The sequence below is a fragment of the Pocillopora damicornis genome, chromosome 2 (assembly GCF_964200805.1).
Source record: "Pocillopora damicornis chromosome 2, jaPocDami1.2, whole genome shotgun sequence".
Taxonomy (NCBI): domain Eukaryota; kingdom Metazoa; phylum Cnidaria; class Anthozoa; order Scleractinia; family Pocilloporidae; genus Pocillopora; species Pocillopora damicornis.
In genome coordinates this window covers 23,042,340-23,062,456 of record NC_142671.1, presented here as the reverse complement: position 1 = coordinate 23,062,456, position 20,117 = coordinate 23,042,340, and the positions used below count along the sequence as shown (strand labels likewise).

The 20,117-nt window shown below is 38.0% G+C and overlaps 1 protein-coding gene across 1 annotated transcript; it reads left to right on the top strand.

The window, feature by feature from the left end:
* The first annotated feature begins 7,207 nt into the window (after positions 1-7,207).
* On the top strand, positions 7,208-19,441 carry LOC113677590 (alpha-adducin). The gene is made up of 10 exons (XM_027194410.2): positions 7,208-7,411; positions 7,759-8,218; positions 12,264-12,503; positions 13,092-13,142; positions 13,346-13,438; positions 14,007-14,105; positions 14,937-15,098; positions 16,432-16,607; positions 17,229-17,355; positions 17,592-19,441. The coding sequence occupies exons 2-10, from the start codon at positions 7,760-7,762 to the stop codon at positions 17,913-17,915; spliced, it is 1,731 nt and encodes a 576-aa protein (XP_027050211.2). The 5' UTR covers positions 7,208-7,411; position 7,759; the 3' UTR covers positions 17,916-19,441.
* The last annotated feature ends 676 nt before the right edge of the window (positions 19,442-20,117 follow it).

Sequence of the window (20,117 nt, the reverse complement as noted above, 5' to 3'; positions counted from 1 at the left end):
CTGTCCACTGCTTTAGTATATACTAATGACCTTTAACTTGTCGAAACCTTGTCGAAAACCATTGCATTAATTCTTGACATGGTTTCATCGTTTCAGAAGTTTCAAGTGAGAATGACTGTGACGAACAAGCGAAGGAAACAAGATGCACTTGCGGTAAAAACAAGAAAAATAAGTCAGTTTCAGACATTTTCTGTGTTTCTGGTAAATGCCCGTGCCACAAAGTGAACCACTCTTGTACCCGCTCGTGTAGATGTTACAATTGCAAAAATACGTGCAATTCCAATGAAGTTGTGAAGGTAAAAAAGAGTCTGAAGAGAGGCTGTAGGTGCGGAGTTGGACAAAAGAGCAAAGGAGACGGAGAACCAAATGCAAGTCACAAGTCGTGTCAAGACAGTCTTCGCAAGTCGAAGTGTCCGTGTGTAGCGGGTGGCATAGGATGCACCGAAGTCTGCAGATGCTTTAATTGTGGAAACATTGTTCAAGCTCGAGCTGACCTGGGAAAATCCCCAAAACGAAAGACGCGAAATAGGGCGACCGTCTCTCCATATAAGAGGAAAAAGGGATCAAAGTTCATGATAAGTCAAAATGCAGAGGTGGATTTTGGACCATGGAGAAACATTGAAACGCTTTGTTTGATGGTTTGCCGGGACGTGATGCTAAGTCAAGGACTTTCCATAAATTCAAAAAATTTGTATGATTTGCATGATTTCGTGGCTAAGTCTCCTGCTGTTATGGAAATGTCTTTAAACATAGCTGCGAAGTCTACAGCACAGATTGCGGCTAAAATAGCGCATCTAAGAGGCATTGATTTGTAAAATACACATAAGGTAGGGCTATCCTGTCCAGTGAAAGTTTTGAAGGCTTCACTTCTGCTACCTTTTAATTCCGCTCTTAATGATAAAAGAATGTTCTTCAAAAAGTTCAAAAAGTTACCCGTTAGATCTCATGTCCAATCAGACTTTTGAGCTTTCTCTTTAATGGATGAAAAACGCGAGAAAAGATGACTAGTGATTCACGATTTCTTATTCACACTGTATTAGGCCACAGAGAAATTACTAAGTAAATACAGCTTTGTGTCAAAACTGAGTGATTACCTAGATTTTGTACGACTATTTTTGTTCTTTTGTATCTTATTATTATAACAAAAGATTCACGATGTGCATTTCATGTTTATGTTGGAAAAGGTGTAACTAATCGTACGCGAACTCGTTCATATTGGATTGCTGCAGAATAAGTACAACTTGTTACATGTTTAACTGACCACAATAGTTTTTTTAATTACTCGTATACCAATGATAGTTCTGCATTCCCTCATTGACGACATTCTCTCTTTCACTCTTTGTAAAAGTGTGTTATCAAAGAAATAAATACGTGATAAAGGCAATTTGTGAAATTCGAAAGAACAGGTACGTAGTTTCACAAACATTACTTCTCACGGCCGTAGTAGACTAAGCAACTCCTTTAATTTAAAAACACCAATCTGTGAAACGAGCCCCTTTCAGGCCTCCTACTTAAATGGCATTGTGAAACTTTGGAATTACTCTTGTTCTATTGCTCCTTCTTCTAGTTTTTCGAGTCCGCTCTCCTTCCAGCTTTTCGTCAAACAAACACTTTTTGACTGCCTGAGACATTGACATTGACTAGCCCTGCACGTAGACACTAGTTAGAACTTGCTCGTGCTACAAGCTAGAGGTGTAGTTAGTACTATGTTATAAACCAAATAAAGTTGTTAAAAAAGTTGTTAATTCAAATGGCAGGAATTGAAGCAAATGCATACATCAAGGTGAATATGATTAAATAAGCACTTATAAAAGAATATCAAGTCTTTCAGTTCTCTGTCGTAGGTAAGAGGGAGTAAGAGGGTAATAAGTCTGTCTGTCTGTCTCTGCAGGACATCTCGCCAATCCTGGTTTGTAAGATCCATTTGGTAGCGCGCCGCTGCACTCGCTCGACTTGTGCCTTCAGGGAAACCTGAGCGGGCGACCAGACTTGAGTAGCGCAGCAGAGTTATGACTTGACTAGCGATAAGGATGGCGCGCGCCGGGTAGACACGTCAGTTAGTAATGGACATGTCCGCTTTAGGAGCCCAAGGAGCCTGTTGTCTCTGGCGGTGATGGTGTATATATGAGAGTACCAAGACAACGTACCCGTAATTGTAACTCCTAGATCGTTTTCCGCGGACACTCGCACAAGTTGTGTGTTGTTTAGGATGTATTCGTAAATCAAGGGAGTTTTCATCCGCGTCACAGTAAGCGTTGTGCATTTCTAGGTGTTGAAGTTGATGTTATTTCCCTATGACCAGTCATTCACGTTTGCTCGGAGTGGTCTGCAGAGACAGATAATCGCTGACGGAGCTGACATTTTTATGCAGCTTGGTGTCATCAGCGTATAACGCTGCCCTCATCCCGGCTACAGTTTCACCCGGGAGATCGTTAATAAAGATCGTCCAAAACTACCCTTTGAGCTCGACCCTTTCGCAAAATCCAAGTAACATTAGTCTTAATGTTCTTATCCTTCTAAGTAGTGGATAACATTTTTCATTTAGCTCTGCACGTTTTCCACGATCGCTTGAGCACTTAAATGGTATCTACGGCCTATTTCGGAGTAAGAATTTAAAAGCAAATTAAGAAAATTCATTTTGCAGCAATTTTATACTTATTAGGTGACAAACTGATCCTTAATTTCATTTTTGATGTGCCTAATCCTTAGCCTTTCAGTAACAAATAAATCTGATGCAAATTGAATCTTTACAGCAATTGAAACACGATTTCGATCACAAACGTTCAATAAAATAACAACGGGAACTCAAAATTTCTTCCATCCATTTTTACACATCTCTTCATAGCTGTGTATAGCTCTGTTAAGCAGTGTATGGCTCTGTATAGCTGCGCATAGCCCTGTATAGCCCTGTATAGGTGTGTATAGCTCTGTTTAGCTGCGTATTGTGTGTATAGCTGTGCATAGCCCTGTATAGCTATGTATAGCCCTGTATAGCTGTGCAGAGCTCTGTTTATTTGTGTATAGCTCTGTATAGCTGTGTATAGCCCTGTATAGCCGTGTATAGCCCTGTATAACCCTGTGTGGCAGAGTTGACTGTGTAAAACTCTGTATAGCCTTGTATAGCTCTGTATAGCTGTGTATAACCCTGTATAGCTGTGTATAGCTCTGTATAGCTGTGTATAGCCCTGTATAGCTGTGTATAGCCCTGTATAGCTGTGTATAGCCCTGTATAGCTGTGTATAGCCCTGTATAGCTGTGTATAGCCCTGTATAGCTGTGTATAGCCCTGTATAGCTGTGTATAGCCCTGTATAGCTGTGTATAGCCCTGTATAGCTGTGTATAGCCCTGTATAGCTGTGTATAGCCCTGTATAGCTGTGTATAGCCCTGTATAGCTGTGTATAGCCCTGTATAGCTGCGTTTAGCCCTGTATAGCTGTGTATAGCCTTGTATAGCTGTGTATAGCTGTGTATAAGCGTGTATAGCTGTGTATAGCCCTGTATAGCAGTGTATAGCCCTGTATAGCTGTGTATAGCTCTGTATAGCTGTGTATAGCCCTGTTTAGCTGTGTATAGCCCTGTATAGCTGTGTATAGCTCTGTATAGCTGTGTATAGCCCTGTTTAGCTGTGTATAGCCCTGTATAGCTGCGTTTAGCCCTGTATAGCTGTGTATAGCCTTGTATAGCCCTGTATAGCTATGTATAGCCCTGTAAAGCTGTGTATAGCCCTGTATAGCTGTGTGTAGCCCTGTATACCTGTGTATAGCTCTGTATAGCCGTGTTTAGCCCTGTATAGCCGTGTTTAGCCCTGTATAGCTGTGTATAGCCCTGTATAGCGGAGTATAGCTGTGTATAGCCCTGTATAGCTTTGTATAGCCCTGTATAGCTGTGTATAGCTCTGTATAGCTGTGTATAGCCTGGTATAGCTGTGTATAGCCCTGTATAGCTGTGTATTGCCCTGTACAGCTGTGTATAGCCCTGTATAGCTGTGTATAGCTCTGTATAGCTGCGTCTAGCCCTGTATAGCTGTGTATAGCCTTGTATAGCTGTGTATAGCTGTGTAGAGCTCTGTATAGCTCTGTATAGCCCTGTATAGCTGTGTATAGCCCTGTATAGCTGTGTATAGCTCTGTATAGCTGTGTATAGCCCTGTATAGCTGTGTATAGCCCTGTGTAGCTGCGTTTAGCCCTGTATAGCTGTGTATAGCCTTGTATAGCTGTGTATAGCTGTGTATAAGCGTGTATAGCTGTGTATAGCCCTGTATAGCAGTGTATAGCCCTGTATAGCTATGTATAGCCCTGTATAGCTATGTATAGCCCTGTATAGCTGTGTATAGCTCTGTATAGTTGTGTATAGCTGTGTGTAGCCCTGTATAGCTGTGTATAGCTCTGTATAGCTGTGGTTAGCCCTGTATAGCCGTGTTTAGCCCTGCATAGTTGTGTATAGCCCTGTATAGCTGAGTATAGTTGTGTATAGCTGTATATAGCCCTGTATAGCTGTGTATAGCCCTGTATAGCTGTGTATAACCCTGTATAGCTGTGTATAGCTGTGTATAGCCCTGTATAGCTGTGTATAGCTCTGTATAGCTGTGTTTAGCCCTGTATAGCCGTGTTTTACCCTGTATAGCTGTGTATAGCCCTGTATAGCTGAGTATAGCTGTGTATAGCTGTGTATAGCCCTGTATAGCTTTGTATAGCCCTGTATAGCTGTGTATAGCCTGGTATAGCTGTGTATAGCCTTGTATAGCTGTGTATTGCCCTGTACAGCTGTGTATAGCCCTGTATAGCTGTGTATAGTCTGGTATAGCTGTGTATAGCCTTTTTTAGCTGTGTATTGCCCTGTACAGCTGTGTATAGCCCTGTATAGCTGTGTATAGCCCTGTATGTGTGTTGTATGTAAAGTATAGGACATTATATATATTTAGGACATAATATGCGCCCATACATGACGTACCTACCATGAAACCCGCGAGAATTCGAGAATATTGCGAAAGCCCTCGAAGGGATGACATCTAAAAACAGAAGACAATTTTTGATTAAGACACTAGAATGCGTAATGATGGCGGCGACTAATCATTCTTCTTTAAATAAATCGAAGTTACTATTATTTATACACTATTTCTGTTGAAAACCAGTACTTCTTGGGTTATCTCGACGGGAAAAGAGACGATTTCGAGGATATGCTCGAAAGGTTTCTTCTTAGTTTCACATGCTTTGTAAAGAAGGCCTTGCACTCAAAGGAGTTAAATCACAAGAAGTTTTCGAAAAATGGTAGGCAGTTTCTTTTATTTTTAGCTGATTTGTTTGCCTTTATCAATTCGGTGTGGGCCTTGCAGAGACTTGATCTTTGGCCGCAATTTTGTAAAAAAACTTACGCAATGCTCCGGGCGTAAAAGTGTTGAAATATTTAAAAGTATTTCATATATAGGAAAGTTCTTGGAAAACACTCTAAGTGCGTAATCTAGTATACCGAAATACTTTTTCAAATTATACATTTGCAGCGTCTCCCGTCTTTGAACACAATGGTGGTAATGTACCGATCCAATTTTTTGGCAAACCGTTTACCATCGTAAGCAATGAAACTCGGCATTGCCCCCACGGACCGACAAAGGTGAGAATTCCTTTTGAAAACAGAGTCTTAAATATAATGAAACGTACCAGAAGTATTCGATTTTTGCATAACCCGCGAAAGTTTTATAATTTTTCTAGGTATTTTAGTGGAGGAATCCATCGAGCTTTTCGCATACTGAGGAAACAAAATCGGAAAGGTCACTTACATCCATTTACATCAGAATTCCCCATAAACGTAGGGTGTGTACAATTCTTGAAATTCCCGTTCGTTATTTCACGAATTATCTGACGTTTCAGTGTTGACAAATTTTTCGTATTACGTAAGTAAAAAACATTGAACTTCTCTCAACGGACTCAACGCTGCAAGAAGAATCTCTCTCATAATTTAATTTTTTAAGAGACGACATTACCGTCTAAAATTCAAACGTTACTGTTAGGCTTATTAGTGCATTGATTACCTTGTAAATAGCTCAAACATACTGAAAAAATTTTTATTAGTTTTTGTATAACTTTATCTGTGAGCCACGTGTGACTGAGTAAATAAAAACAGAGAAGTATAGTTTGATGGCTCGTTTTCATGAATCTAGGATTTTGGGAATCGCTATAAACTACGCGATCACGCATTTAGTAATATTTCTTCTTCTCCTAATGATTGATACTGGAAGAAAATAGTAACGGTGTAATGCTATTTTATGTGCCCGTTATAAAAAAAAATTGAACTCGCACCTAGCTTACTGATAAAAATCCCATGAAAATTGTTCAAAAGAAATATATCTCAGTGGTTATTTTAAGACAACCACAAAATACTCAAATAAAATCAAGAAACTGCCGCAAGACCTCAAGTTTGTTAAGAACGATCTTGAACAATTCTTTTATGAATTTTTCGTGGGGAACAAGTGCTGAAGCTTACATGACATATTTTATATTTAACCGCTGAAATATAAACTTGTGTGTTCGACCCTCGACGAACGCCTTCGATGTAGCATCACGTGTATTACTTTAACTATCAGCGGCTGAGCCTGCGACAGAGAAATTTTCTGATCAGCAGATTCTATCATGTTAGGTATATACTTTAAATAAATCTCTTAAATCTGGTCATGGTGAATGTCTCTCGTGAAAATGTAATAACTTCTCAAATGATCTCTAGTTCTTCGGAATCTTCGGGTAAGTTGAGAACGAAATAAAGAACTTGTTAATTAGAACTTTGATGAGTTATTTTCATATGTTATTTCCGCTCCTAATAACACGCGAATGAATCGCATAGGGTCTATTTGTAAAAGTGCAGAAGATAACATTCGCCTGCTTAGAAAATAAAGAAAAGGGGCTGCTACTACTTGTAGCATTAATTATTTCCTCAGACTGCTCTGAGCAGTGATAAATTTGAGATGAAACAGGCATTATTTGCTAGGGGCCAAGTGGGCTCGGCGGGAGGGGTGGGGGGAGAGTACAAAAGAAAATGTCGAGGAAGACTAAGAACGACGTATATTTAAAAAAAAAAAATGGCGGTCAAGATTAATTCTTTTCACGTCTCTAGCATGACACTGTGCAGAAATTGCTCTCTATTCCGGAAGATCATCTCTACCTGAGTGATAATACCCGATCAAAATTTATTTCAAGCCGGGTCAGGCATCTTCGACCTCAATATATGTGCACGTACAAGAGCAAGAAACAACCTCATTTATTAATCAGAACGTGGGCTCGTGTTTGCATTTAAATGAACCTGATTTGAATATCCCAAGGATCAGTGAATAAAAACAACAGCATTTGCCAGAGAGCCTTTGAAAAGGCGTGTTTATCGAGTCGCATGCTTAAAGAAGTCATTGTTGACGAAGCAAACCCTACAGGTTGGTTATAAATGATTCGATATTTTCTTTGAAGGATTTTAGCTTTAGTTCTCGCTTCGCTGTTGTTATTTTCATTTGCAATATCAACTCCGTGAATTTTAACACAGTAGGGTCTTAAACCTTCGGTTAGGCTGTTTAAACAAAATAGGACTTGCGTGTCTTTTTTCCCATTACAATACATCCGAGAAATAATTTGGCGAGGAAGGTGGAGTATTTTTTAACGCAGGTGTGCTTTGGGAATAATCTACCTTTCCATGATCGCGCGATTCAATGGCAATACAGCGACATTACAGCTGTAGCTTCCAATCAGTTTGCAGTCTAAACATTGTAGTGACTTGTACTTGCAGGATGTCGTCTTCAGTAACGCCAAGAACCACGCGAACCCCCGTGGAAAGATCGAGGAGATGGAGCGCTCCTCCGCGACAGAAGGTAGTCGGACGCTCGGTTCGATCTCCCGATGAAGTGGTCCGGGACGTTCGAGGTCTAAAGATGCGCCAAAGAGTTTCTTTGGCTCTCAGCGATGACATTCTGCGGGGAGAATTGGAGGACATGTTATCCACTCACAATGAAAAGTCGATGAACGCAGACTCTTTCCGCACGTATCAAGACTTCTTGATCCCCTCGGGAGGCTTTTATGGCGGTGGTCTTGGGGGTATGTCCGCCAACGTTATCTCAGACATCAGAGGGGCGGACACACTGCACTATTCCAAATTTGAAAGGCAATTGCGGTGTAAGGTGGCATCTGTCTATCGCCTGATACAGCTGTTTGGATGGGGAAAAGGAATCTCCGATCGAGCTGCATTTACGGTACGTACGTATATGTGGGTGTTTAGAAAATCGCATTAATGTTCTACTAAGTGTTATGTTCATTTTAATATTGTCGTTTGTAACATATGCAATCGAAAACTTCGTAAGAGGTTATTTGAATTATTCAAAGTTTTGCTTTGTTCTAGCGTTCTCTGTGGTAAAATAACCTGCTTTTAATTTCCTTTATGATGAAATTCAAGACTTCAATGGTTGCGTGATTAGCACAAAAAGTTAAAGATTGTATTTCAGGAATTATGTACACACCACTTAAGTTTATGTTGATCACTTTGACGTGTTATTGATATTTCAAGACTCTTTCGTCGTCGTAGACATATAAGGAAACGTGTGGTAATATCAGCAGCGACAAAAGATATTTTGAGCATTTAAGGTGATACTAAGTTGATGTCTCACTATTTCCCTTCTTCCTTTTTCAATTTTTGACTTAACAATTTAATCTGCCTAGGGCATTTCACAAAATGAATCCTACTAAATGTTCACTTTTGGAAAATGATTAGATCTCACATAATATACCCCGGTAACAAAGACTTGCCCAAAATGAATGGAAATTGAATTGTTTCCTATTGAACTGTTTGAAAACTGTTTACATTTCCAATTAAGTGGTCCTGGTGTTAACTTGCAATTTTATAGTGATTACACCAAAACTTCCTTGGTTCTAAAATTACAATCTATATATATCATTGGAAGAGCAACCTTGCATATATCTGTGTTATAAATAACTGTGATTCATAAGGTCTCTGATATGTTCTGCTGTGCAGATGACATTTGGTCCAAAATGAATGATGTTGCTCTATGAAGGGATTATTTTCACTAGTGGTTTTAGTAGTATTTTGCCCTTGTAATAGAAAGGTTGAATATTCAAGCAAATGTTAAAAATGTATGAAATGAAAGGTTTTGCCAAAACATGCAACTTTCTAGACTAAGCAACTCAAACTTTTAATCAATACAGCAATAATCCCAAAAATAAAACTACTGAAAGTAACTTGAAATATGATTTTCAGCCATAGATTTCAGACTTACAGTAAGTGTAATTTTGAGCCAAAGTGCAATTTCATCACCCAAATTCTAATTATGTTAAATAGTATATGATTTGCATATTTTTTTGGAGTAAATCCAATTACAGGTATTTTTGATGATTGTTATCTCAGCCTGTTTTGTCTGATTAGAAGTGTGAATGATTGCTAGAGTTGTTTAGGGACACGGAGTTGGACCCCATGGCGTGCTGATTGGACTGTTTCAAAAAAATTCTCACAACAGATATGAAAAAAATTGTACTTCTTGTTAAGATTCTGCCAAGATGAAGCTGAAAAGGATCACAATTTTAAGTGGTTTGAGAGAGGTTAAAAATTAAGTGATATATAAGATCTCAGGGTCTATAGCTGAAGTATAGTGATAACATGTGATCATTTGACATTAAGTTAAGAGATGATGGACAATGAAATAGTTATTGATAATTTAATGTAAGTTCAGTTGATCCTTCACTTTTCCTACGATCTTTGAATGAATGAGATAGCACAGTATAAATACTGAGAGTAGAATGACAGTAAAATTTGAAATTTTTTTAAGCCTGCTGATTAAACTGGGTGATTATATTCTTCAATGAGCACTTAAATAATTTCAAGTACCATTTCTCCTTTAAATTAAATTAAAGACAGCAAACATATATGACCCTCCACAGGGTTTCAGGGAATAAGGTGAACACACCTACACAGCACGTTATCACATGCTTGCACGCTAATGGCATGACATGCTTGCCATGCAGATATGCATATAAAAACAATTGATTTTGGAAAGCGTGTTGTAGCCATTGTTCATATCTGGCTTAAACACGGTAGAGCTTTGTTTCTACAACACGCTAGATTTTTTTTTTTTTTAACAAGCTAAGTTCTTTTGTTCCTTAACATGCTAGTTTATCTTGTACAACCCAGCTTACTTTGTTAGTTGTGTTTGTCAGCTTCTTAATAAATTATTGTGAGAATGGTGTTTGTACAGTATATTACTTACAAAATATAAGCAGAAATGAAGATCTTCTGTCCTATCCAAAAGTTGCAATAGAAAATGAAATATTCACGGCAAATCATGGCTCTTTCCCTGAGGATTTTCACTAGGAATTCAGTGAGCACGACATGTTTCACAAGGTCCAGAAGAGGAGCTCAGTTTGAATGCATGAATAGCTTTTTTAAAACTTAATTCTTACTTTGTAAAATATAAATCCTTATCACTTCACGCAGTTAATAAGCCTAGTACCGAATCTTTGGGAATCCTTTAGCAACAGATTTCTGGCTTCATTTCCCCTACATGGTTGCTGTTCATCACTCTTGCAAACCAGTATTCTCAAAATAAATAACAGTAACTGTTAGTTGGCCAGCACCAATTAAAGCTTTCCAAGTGAAGCTATGTATTATTTACTGTAAGCCAATCTTGGCATCTTACAAGCTCTTACTCTTTAGCACTGCAGTCTATACCTTGCATAACGTAACTGTAACAAGAGGATAATTAAAATTAAAATTGTTGAAGGTATTAACAAGATTTTTAGTTTGCAAACTGAGCAAACTTGAAGTTTCAAACTCCTCTGGATGACACTACCACTGCACCACACAGACTGTTGTACTTGTTAATTAAATAAATAATTACCTGTTAATTAAATAAATAATTCCTTGGAGACTAGCAGAACAGACAAATGTGGTGAGAGCACAGTTTACCCTCAATGAGGTAGCCATTTGCTTTGTATCATACAGGTTTGCTCTTATTATTTTAAAAGCTTGTGCTTGCTACCTTCAAAAGTTCATGCAAGATTTCAAGAGCAGGGCACTTTGCTTGTTCAGCCTGTGTTTTGCAAGCTGTTTTAAGAAAATGAGGAATTTGAAAATGAAGGAAAAAACTCAAACACAGTTTTAAATGATAGATAACAAGTCAAGTTATTCCTTTATGTTTGGCGAATTAGTTGCACCGGATACTGAGTATCATATATTGATTGGGCAAATCAGTGAGCTAAAAAATCTTAAAGCTTGGGACGTACTTCTTGTACAAATCGAAAGCAACTTTAACTTTAAGAGGCATGTTATAAAATTGGCACAGTCACCATGTTATATGCAAGCAAGATCTTAACAAGCAAAGTTGCAAAGTTAATGAGGCAAGTAACTTACAGCAGCTAACTTGTTGAAAGTTCATTCTTTTCTTTTAGCATGCTAGATTACTGTGAGCTTGCATTCACCTTATTCCCTAAAAACCTGTGGAGGGTCACATATGACCTTCAAATAGATATTAAGATGACACTCTGTTACCAAGCTTATTTTAAAAGCAACCAGACCACAAGATATTAGGTTACTACAAACAATCTGCCTTCTGAGAGTAGTGTAAAAGTCTGTTACATTTTTCTGTAATGGTAGAAATTTATAGGAAAAAGCTTACTTCCACCATCCCACACAGATATCTGGAGTTTTTAAGGTGAAGAATTTCATTTGAAACCCTTCAAGGCTGTGCTTAGAAAAGAATTGCTGACTGTCTTGTGATTCCCTTCTCTGTAAAGGGGGGGTTCCCAGATTTCAAATGAGCAAAGTTATTCAAATAGCTAAAAGACAAAGCTGTAGTTGCCTGATTGTGCAACTTGCTTCGTGCCAGAGGACAGCACTGCCTTTCATTAAAATTGCATCCAAATGTGAAACTCAAAGTAGAATTTGGAAGGATACCTGCTCATTTCTGATTGTTAATTCACCCCTCTAGCTGCTACATACTTCCTGTAAATTAGTTATGAGAATTTGGTGTTAAATCAAAGTAACAACTTCTACCTATTAAATTTTAGTGTTCTTGTTACCTGCTTGTTGGATGATGTATGTATATTAGAGGGAAAAGTTACATGTAGATCTTTTCCAGGAGTTAAAGAGTTAAGTCATCAATGGCCTTTTGTGATACCTTAAATAACTTAATTTCTATGTTTTATCAAAATTCTGAGAGCAAATTCCACAATTGAATTGTTTATATTAAAAATATTGTTTTATATTAACTTACTTTTAATTTTTCCTTCTAGGTTTCTGCGTCTGAAAATGACAATGATGAGCATCAGTATTTTGTTGCTCCCACTGGTTTGTTGTTCAGCGAGGTGACCGCATCTTCCATTTTGAAGGTAGACCATAAGGGAAATGTAATGGAAACAGGAAACACAAATCTTGGGCTCTATAAGTCAGCATTTGAGCTCCATGCTGTCATACACTCAACAAGGAAAGATGCCAAGTGTGTCATTTTTTTGTCAGCTGACTCAGTGAAAGCTGTAAGTATGATTTTGCCACTACTTTTGATGTTTTAAGTTAGAAATTAAGCTGTTTGAAATAGGTTTTCCATTATGTAGTTAAGTATATCAAATGTTTAGATTTAGGAGCATGGTACTTAATTACCATTTTATATCTGTGCTTCTTTGAAATTTATAATTCAAACTTTTTTAAAATGTTTTTGGAATGGAGAAGAATTTCTTAGTAAACATTCTCTTGCCATCTTTCTCATTTGCATCCAAAACTTACGTATATCAACAGCAAACAAACCATCCCATCAAAATAACCATTTTCATTTCAATTATTTGAGGGATACCGTATGATAGAGTTGCTCAAGTTTCAAGAACAAAATTCTGCAAATATCTTAAAGGTGTCTTGCCGAAAACAAAGTTAAAAAACTAACTTGAAGTTCACAACTAGCTTGACACTTGCTATGGCCCAGAAACATATGTTTTCAATTGTTCCATTTTATCTTGTCATTCTAGTTTACAAAGGAATAAAGAATTTTGACCAAGTCATGGATTGACTAATGACATTTCCCTCAGGCTTGAATTAAGACTCTAATTCTATGTGATTATTTTCTGTTTTAGGTTTCTGCACAAAAGAGAGGATTGGTACCAATCACTCAGGAAGGAATTGCAGTAAGTGTCAGTTATTAAGCACTTGGCTAGCAAAGTGCAATTTTTTATTGAAATAGTTGCTGTTAATTAATTTTACCATAAGAGAAGGACCACAGCAAGCTAACAATTGGTTACAACTTTGATTAATTTTAAATAGAACTCAGTTATGTATACCACAAGTCAATGTGGTTCCTATGTTAAATGTTGTTGTTACTTCATGATAGGTTGGAGAAGTTTCTTATCATGCTTTTCCTGGATTGAAGCTGGATGAAGAAACACAAGATTCCTTAATCAACAGCTTTGGACCATCAAGCAGGGTATAACTAAAAAAAATGTTTACTTGTAATGTTCAACATCACCTACAAAAAGGACTGAGAATTGATGAAGTAGGCAAAGATAAACACAAATGGTAAATGATGAGATGAAGCCATATAGGGCAAATTTTTTATGATGTGTAAACTGTGTATAGCCCCTTTTGTCGATGGCATCATTAACTTGGGCAGAAGTCTACTGAGTCTGCCAGTTACTTTTGCTCTAAATTCAGTTGTACTCAACAATCCTTTCACAGCAATCTGTTTGATTTATGTTGTTGGTGTGAACACATCACTGTCTCTATGGTATGGAAACCAGATGTCAAGGAACTTTTTTATGTGATTGATGTATATAACATGTATGTGCTTTGTTGTGAGACCTGAATGACCTGCAGTGTATAGAGATGTTCTGAAGTTAATCATCCCTTACACTGTTTGGTTGTCCAGATTCTCACCAAGTGCCAACATGTATCAATTAAGCCATTGAAATACCATTGACTGCTATGCTGTGGGATTTATTTTCTAGTTTATAAATTCTAGTTTGTTACACTCAGTAACTTTGTTGGTATTTTAGGTTTTAGTTTTAAGGAACTTTGGTGCTATTTGTGTTGGGGAGACCATAGAAGAGACTACATATCTGGCTTACCTGCTTGTTACCGCTTGTGAACAACAGGTATGTACTGAGCTAAGAAGTTTTTAATTGTTTAACCCTCTACACCCTAACATCAGTATCTGTATTCTCGGTACTCTGCTTCATACATTTCCTTTGGTACTGACAAGGAGAATTTGTCTTACAATCAACACTACTTAGGTTAACAATTATTTTGTTTATTCTCATGATCTTAATGATTTATTCAGCTGTATTATTTTATGGAGAAATTAGATTCTGGTCACTCTTAGGGTTAAAAACAATACTTAATAATGATAAGTGTTAACTGTGGTTGTAATGAGTGAGTATCTTGGTTTTCACATTGCAATATATACTGGTGGTGAGGATGTCAGTAGGTTACTAACAGCTTACATGTATTTACTATGATCATTTTACTAGTACATCTATTAAATATTGAACGGTTGTCTTTTTGCATGAAAATTTAATTTAATCCAAGTCATGTTTTGTGCAAAACATAAAAATATGGTGAAACCAGAATTTAGAGCACAACTGATGTTGCTAGCTCTATCTTTCTGTATATGTATGTATAGAAAAGCAAACTGTGGCAAGTATCGTTATTGGATGAAGCTCTTGAGTTTTTATTAGTTAAGTTCTTACGGTAAAGAAGCTTTGTTCTGATTGGTTGCTGTTATTTTGGTTTTGGTTTTTCAACACGCCTTTGAAAACTGCTATTATAATAATGATCATTGCCAACTCATATCTAGCTTTTATAGCTGGTGTCCTTTCAGATGCTCTATGGATAAAGAGGTGGCTGAAGAGCACAAAAACTAAAGCCTATTTTTCATAACTTTCTTTACTTCTCCACCGCTCAAAACTATTTTGATTTGTTCTTAGGTATCTGCAATGCGTGCAGGAATGGACGAGCTGTTGGAGATTGATGATGATGGCAAAGAAAGCATGATGAATTCATTTTATGGAGGTTTAGATGCAAATGAGAATCAACAAAAGATGGCCGAGCTTCAATTTGAGGCCTGGATGCGAATGCTTGACTCCAGGGTAAGGGATGTTTGTGGGATTGGGCGAGACAAATTAAAACCTGCCACGTCAAGAGTCGTGTGAAGTTTGTCCTCATTGTTAGATTTGTAGAGGACAACCTGATTATATCCGAAGACCTTCGAGTATTTTCGGAGATGTTTCGAAAACGTTTCGAACGAACGTGTACCACGAAGGTGTCCTAGCTAGTTTACACCAACGTGTTTCGGATGCTCTCTCTCCCACAAATGAGGGTTCCGACTTAGATGTGTTCATTCATATGATTTCTCTTCTCCTGTGTATATTTTAGTCAGTTTATTTTCAGCTCATCATTTTTCAAGATGTGGTAGCTCGAATTTTTGGAAAGTGGTCACCGGCGTTCTATCGAAGTATTCCATTCTTGGGCGTGGAAGGTCGCAAAGACATTAGGTTTTATATGATTGTCATTTGGGTGTCTAGATTCTCTAGGAATTATTTTGAGTTAGGCCTTTTAAATACGGCTTCAGAGTTGAAAAAGCTTTGTGAACACGGAAATTTTGTTATATCCTGAAGAGGGAGTTAAGATATTCTTTTAACTTCTCTACTTACAAGCAAAAGAATAGAAAATGTAAGGGAGAATTACTAATTAGATGACGGGAATTAGAAGGTTATGTGTCAATAAGATAGACCTCTTGAAGGATTCAGCTTTGACAAGAGAGAGTTTCTAAAGAAATGAAGCTTATGGAATCAGTGTTACCCCCCACTGGAGGAAGCTGCTCATCTGTGTTTTCTTTGATTTCCTGAAAGTCCCAGCAATATTTATGTTTGCCCTGATTGGCCATTAGATCGCTTTTCGATTTACTGTAGTAAAACTCAAAACGGCCAATCTGAATGAAAGTTTTGCATCTGATTGGTTAAGAGAGTGGTGCGAGTTTTCTAAACCAGTCACAGAGCGAAGTAGACCAATGCGGTACCAGATGACTTTCGACTCTCACTGGAAAATTTCTCCAGGACCTCACTGATACTGGCTTCAGAGCAGTTTTCAATTGAATGTCAAAACTAAATAAGGATTCCTTTCGTTCTGCTTTCCTTCGCTTCACGATTGGTCCAGAAATCTTGCCAGCCGCGTTTTCCCGCGCTTGATTCTGTTTTTGTGCGTTTGCGTCCAGTTCTTATTGGTTCGTTTTGATGTTGACCCTTGTTCTGATTGGCAGTGGGTTTTGTTTCAAGACACTCAATCAAAAACATTTTACTAGGAGACTGCCCTGTTTTGTTTGCATGAAAATTTGAGCGAAACGTGTGGTGGTATAGTCTTAAAATGCTGAACATTTCATTATCTTACTTTAACCGACGCGGCTTTTCTTATCCATGGCTGTAGGGTTGCAAGACTGGTTACAATTACCGCAACCCTGAGATCTTTAAATCAGAAGAGAAGGAAGCTAAATCACGCGAGACAACACCAGCTAAGACCTCCACAACTCGTACGGAGATGACAATCTACCGTGACGCTAACGTACGCCGCACAGCCTCCCTTGGACGAGGAAACACCTACAGGTAGCTAAAGAAATGGAGAAACGTTCACTGTGTCAATAGTTTTCGGAATTTCGTTTGTTTTTCCGACTTTGCTATGCTTGTCTATTGTTGTAAGAAACTTGCATAACCTGCTAAAAACCGAATGCAAAAACAACATATGAAACTGTTCTTGTTACTTTAATGTAATTTCAGCTCTCTGCTTCCTTGTGATATTTACATTTCATCTAATAAGCCGATGTGATAACTTTGGGACAGGTTTTGTGACGCGAAGTCGAAAATAGTGAAGTAGTTTTGTTCACTTCAGTTAAGCCGGCAGTAAGCTTAATCGAGCAGAATGGCAGTGTGTTTTAATTCACCACACAACCAGAGACGAAATGCTCGGTTCGTTCTTATCACAAATGAACAAAGGGGGCAAGTTTCTGAAGAAACTGTGGTGCTACGGTGGAGAGTATTACAAGATAATTTGATTTTATCAACTGAGTTGAGTGTCTAGAGCTGACTTTTTGAGCGCTCTGCCCGTCTAAATTAAACTATGACTTCGTTTTCGTTTTCGTTTCCTGCACGTGGTGTTTTTGACACTCTTGTTTTCTGTTGCTAGTCATGGGTTTTAAGCCGTTTTAACAAATCTGGTTTCTTTCACAGGAGTCGCCTGAAGTGGCTGAATTCACCTGTGAAGGCCACCGAGTACAAAAGAGAACGGGAGCTGGACAACTCTGAGCCGGTGCTTATTAAAGACAGACAACCTGAGAAAGATAACAAAGACGTGGAGGTAACTGGTTGTTTTTGCATTCACGAAATTTCTGCGGGAAGCGCATTTTAAAAGAGTTTTATTGTGCTATGCAGGTAGAAGTTGAATTAAAAATACAACTGTACAATTGTTCGCATTTACACAGCTATGAGCAGGGTTCCTTTGTTACTCCGCGGTAAGCCTGCTTCGAAACTAACAAATAGACCAAAGTTATAATCAAAATATTTGAGACTTTCTCCTCTTCTGTTTTTCATTAGGAAGTGTTTATCACCACCAAAGTCGTTTCAGTGAACCAGTCTGCGCCAGTCCTACCCACAAGTGATCAGGACAGCCAAGAGGTCACGGAGGAAGTGGTGACGTATGTAAAGGCACAGGAGAGGCACTTTGAACCTCAGGAGGTCAAGGTGCTCTTGGATGACTCCCAAGATAGCCTGGACGCAAGTGGCGAGCGCACTGGTCCCGTGATTGTGGAGTTAAAGCGAGAACCGGTGGGCCTTGTGCGAAGGAAGTCTGGGAACAAAGTGAAGAAGCGACGAAGTTTCCGAGAGAAGTTTACTAAAAGGCTGAGCAGTGGACAGTAGACACGTTATGCTACAGTTTTCTGATGTTTCCACCACTTGGTATGTTTTAAAAAATTTAGTGCAATACGCTGAACTGTGTTCCTTGGCGAGGGTAAGGAGTAATTATCTGTTTTTGGAGGTTGTAAGAACAATAATTTCGGTCATAGAGGAAACCAAAGGTTGATGTTGTCTGCGCTTTTGTAGTTCAGGTAAATCAGAATTCTGGTGAGCGAACCAATTAAAATTTCCAACTAAGGTTGAATATGCGTGGAAAAAATTCCGTTTTTATGCGTTTTTAGAATGGAGAACTTTTTTCTTCTTGAAGAAAGCCACGTTATTTTAAACTCAAAAGAAGAGGAAGAACTCACTAGAACTCGGTCATTACACGCAGTGCTCTTACACACGCTATCTGTACGTAGTCTATGCGCCCGCCTTTGTGGTTTTTATTACACGCTCATCAGGCACAATACGCACATTCCCCGTTTTTGTTTGCAATGTTATTAAGAGAGATCTCAAACCACGTTTACGCAAAAGAAGAGTAAAAATAATCTTTTGTAGCAATAATGTGTAGTATCTGCATCTGTCTTAAAGGAGATATTTTTGTAGTTTTCTGTTAAACCTACTAAGAAGGATGAGGAAATTTAAGGAATTTATAGGTAAATTTTGCTGTTCGTGTTTGCTGCAAACGTGGCATTGTGCATACGCCTCGTGCGTGAATAGTGCAGCTCAGATGAGATATGTTAAATCTTTCCTTTCATAGAGTGGGACTCGTGTTATATACTCGAGCATTTTTATAAAAGTGGATTTTTGACTTTTTAAAATGACATTTCGAGGCATGCGACAGTTATGCAGCATAGTTTTATCTTAGGGGTGCGTTTTAACATCATATAATGCCCAGAGTTTGTGCTGCGAAAGTTTGAAACCTAAAGCTTTCGAGATATCTCTAGAATTGACAAAAATAACGTATTTTCAATTGAAAGTTGCTTTCGTCTTTCTTCTTCATTGTTTGGTGTTTACTTTTTAGCTTTTAAACTGTTTTAATGCTCATTGCACTTTTATTGTTTAATTGTTCACTATGTTGTCGTCACTAGGTTTTGATATTTACAATCAGTGATACTGGTAGAATAATTAAATAACCAGTATTGGCCATTATGCATTGTGCGCCTCTGTTTTTGTTATGGTTTTCACGAGAGCGAGGGTTTCAATGTTTTCCCAAAGCTTGTGGAAGAACCACATCGACTTAATGGCCACCGATGGCAAACGCCGCGCGTAGTGCACACTGGTCAAAACTGGGTCTTAAATTAACCTACATCATTCCTCAAGAAAGGGGTTTAAAACGACTTTTAAAGTTAATCTGTAAGAGATGACCATGGAGCTTGTTCAAAGAAATTGTTATTTAGTTTGCTAATGTAATGAACAGGCCATGTGTTTGCTTTTGTTGTTGTTGTTAGTTTTTTTTTTCACTTTTTTTTCTTGCAAAATGCTTTTTTCCCATATTTGCCTTTTAATTACAGTGAAACTCTGGAAACGATTAAAAAAAAAGAAAATATTTCACATTGTCGGATGTCGGTATGCATGGTCTAGTAAGGCTCGTTTAAAGTTAATTCAACACAGTGTAACGGTATTCGGAAGCGTAATAACATTAAGGTAATTCTGTTAATATTGTTTATTTTAACTTACATCCAAGGATCATACATCTTACTGAATTTTTACGCAATATAACGCCGAGAAAAAAAGGGAAACAATTTTCAAGTGTTTCGAAGTAAATGGGTAGTATCATGATAGACTCCTGATAAAAAGAGGGAAACCATTAAAAAATCTACCAATCAGTCAGCTAATTGTCAGGTTTTTATGTTACGTATGTACTGTTACAGTGGTCACTTAAAGAGAGGAAATGTGTTAAGCTATCGTAGTGCCTGTTGTAGTTTGTTTTAGTAACAATGGAATTGTACATTACCATTAAAAGCTCCTTAAAAAAGCTCTTGTTTGTTGCATCATTTGTACGCTTGTTTACTATTTCTAAAGATATCCAACGTTGACTTTATGCTCCCACTGCTGAAACAATCACTCGAGTTGAATTGTGTGAGGGCGAATTCGATTTGTTATCTTGTATTAATCAAGTTTTGGAAGAATTGGGCGGAAAAGGGGGCATGTGGTGCTGTCGTCATGGCAACAACATTTTTTCAAAATTTTTCATACCGCCTCCACTGGCTTAATTTCGGA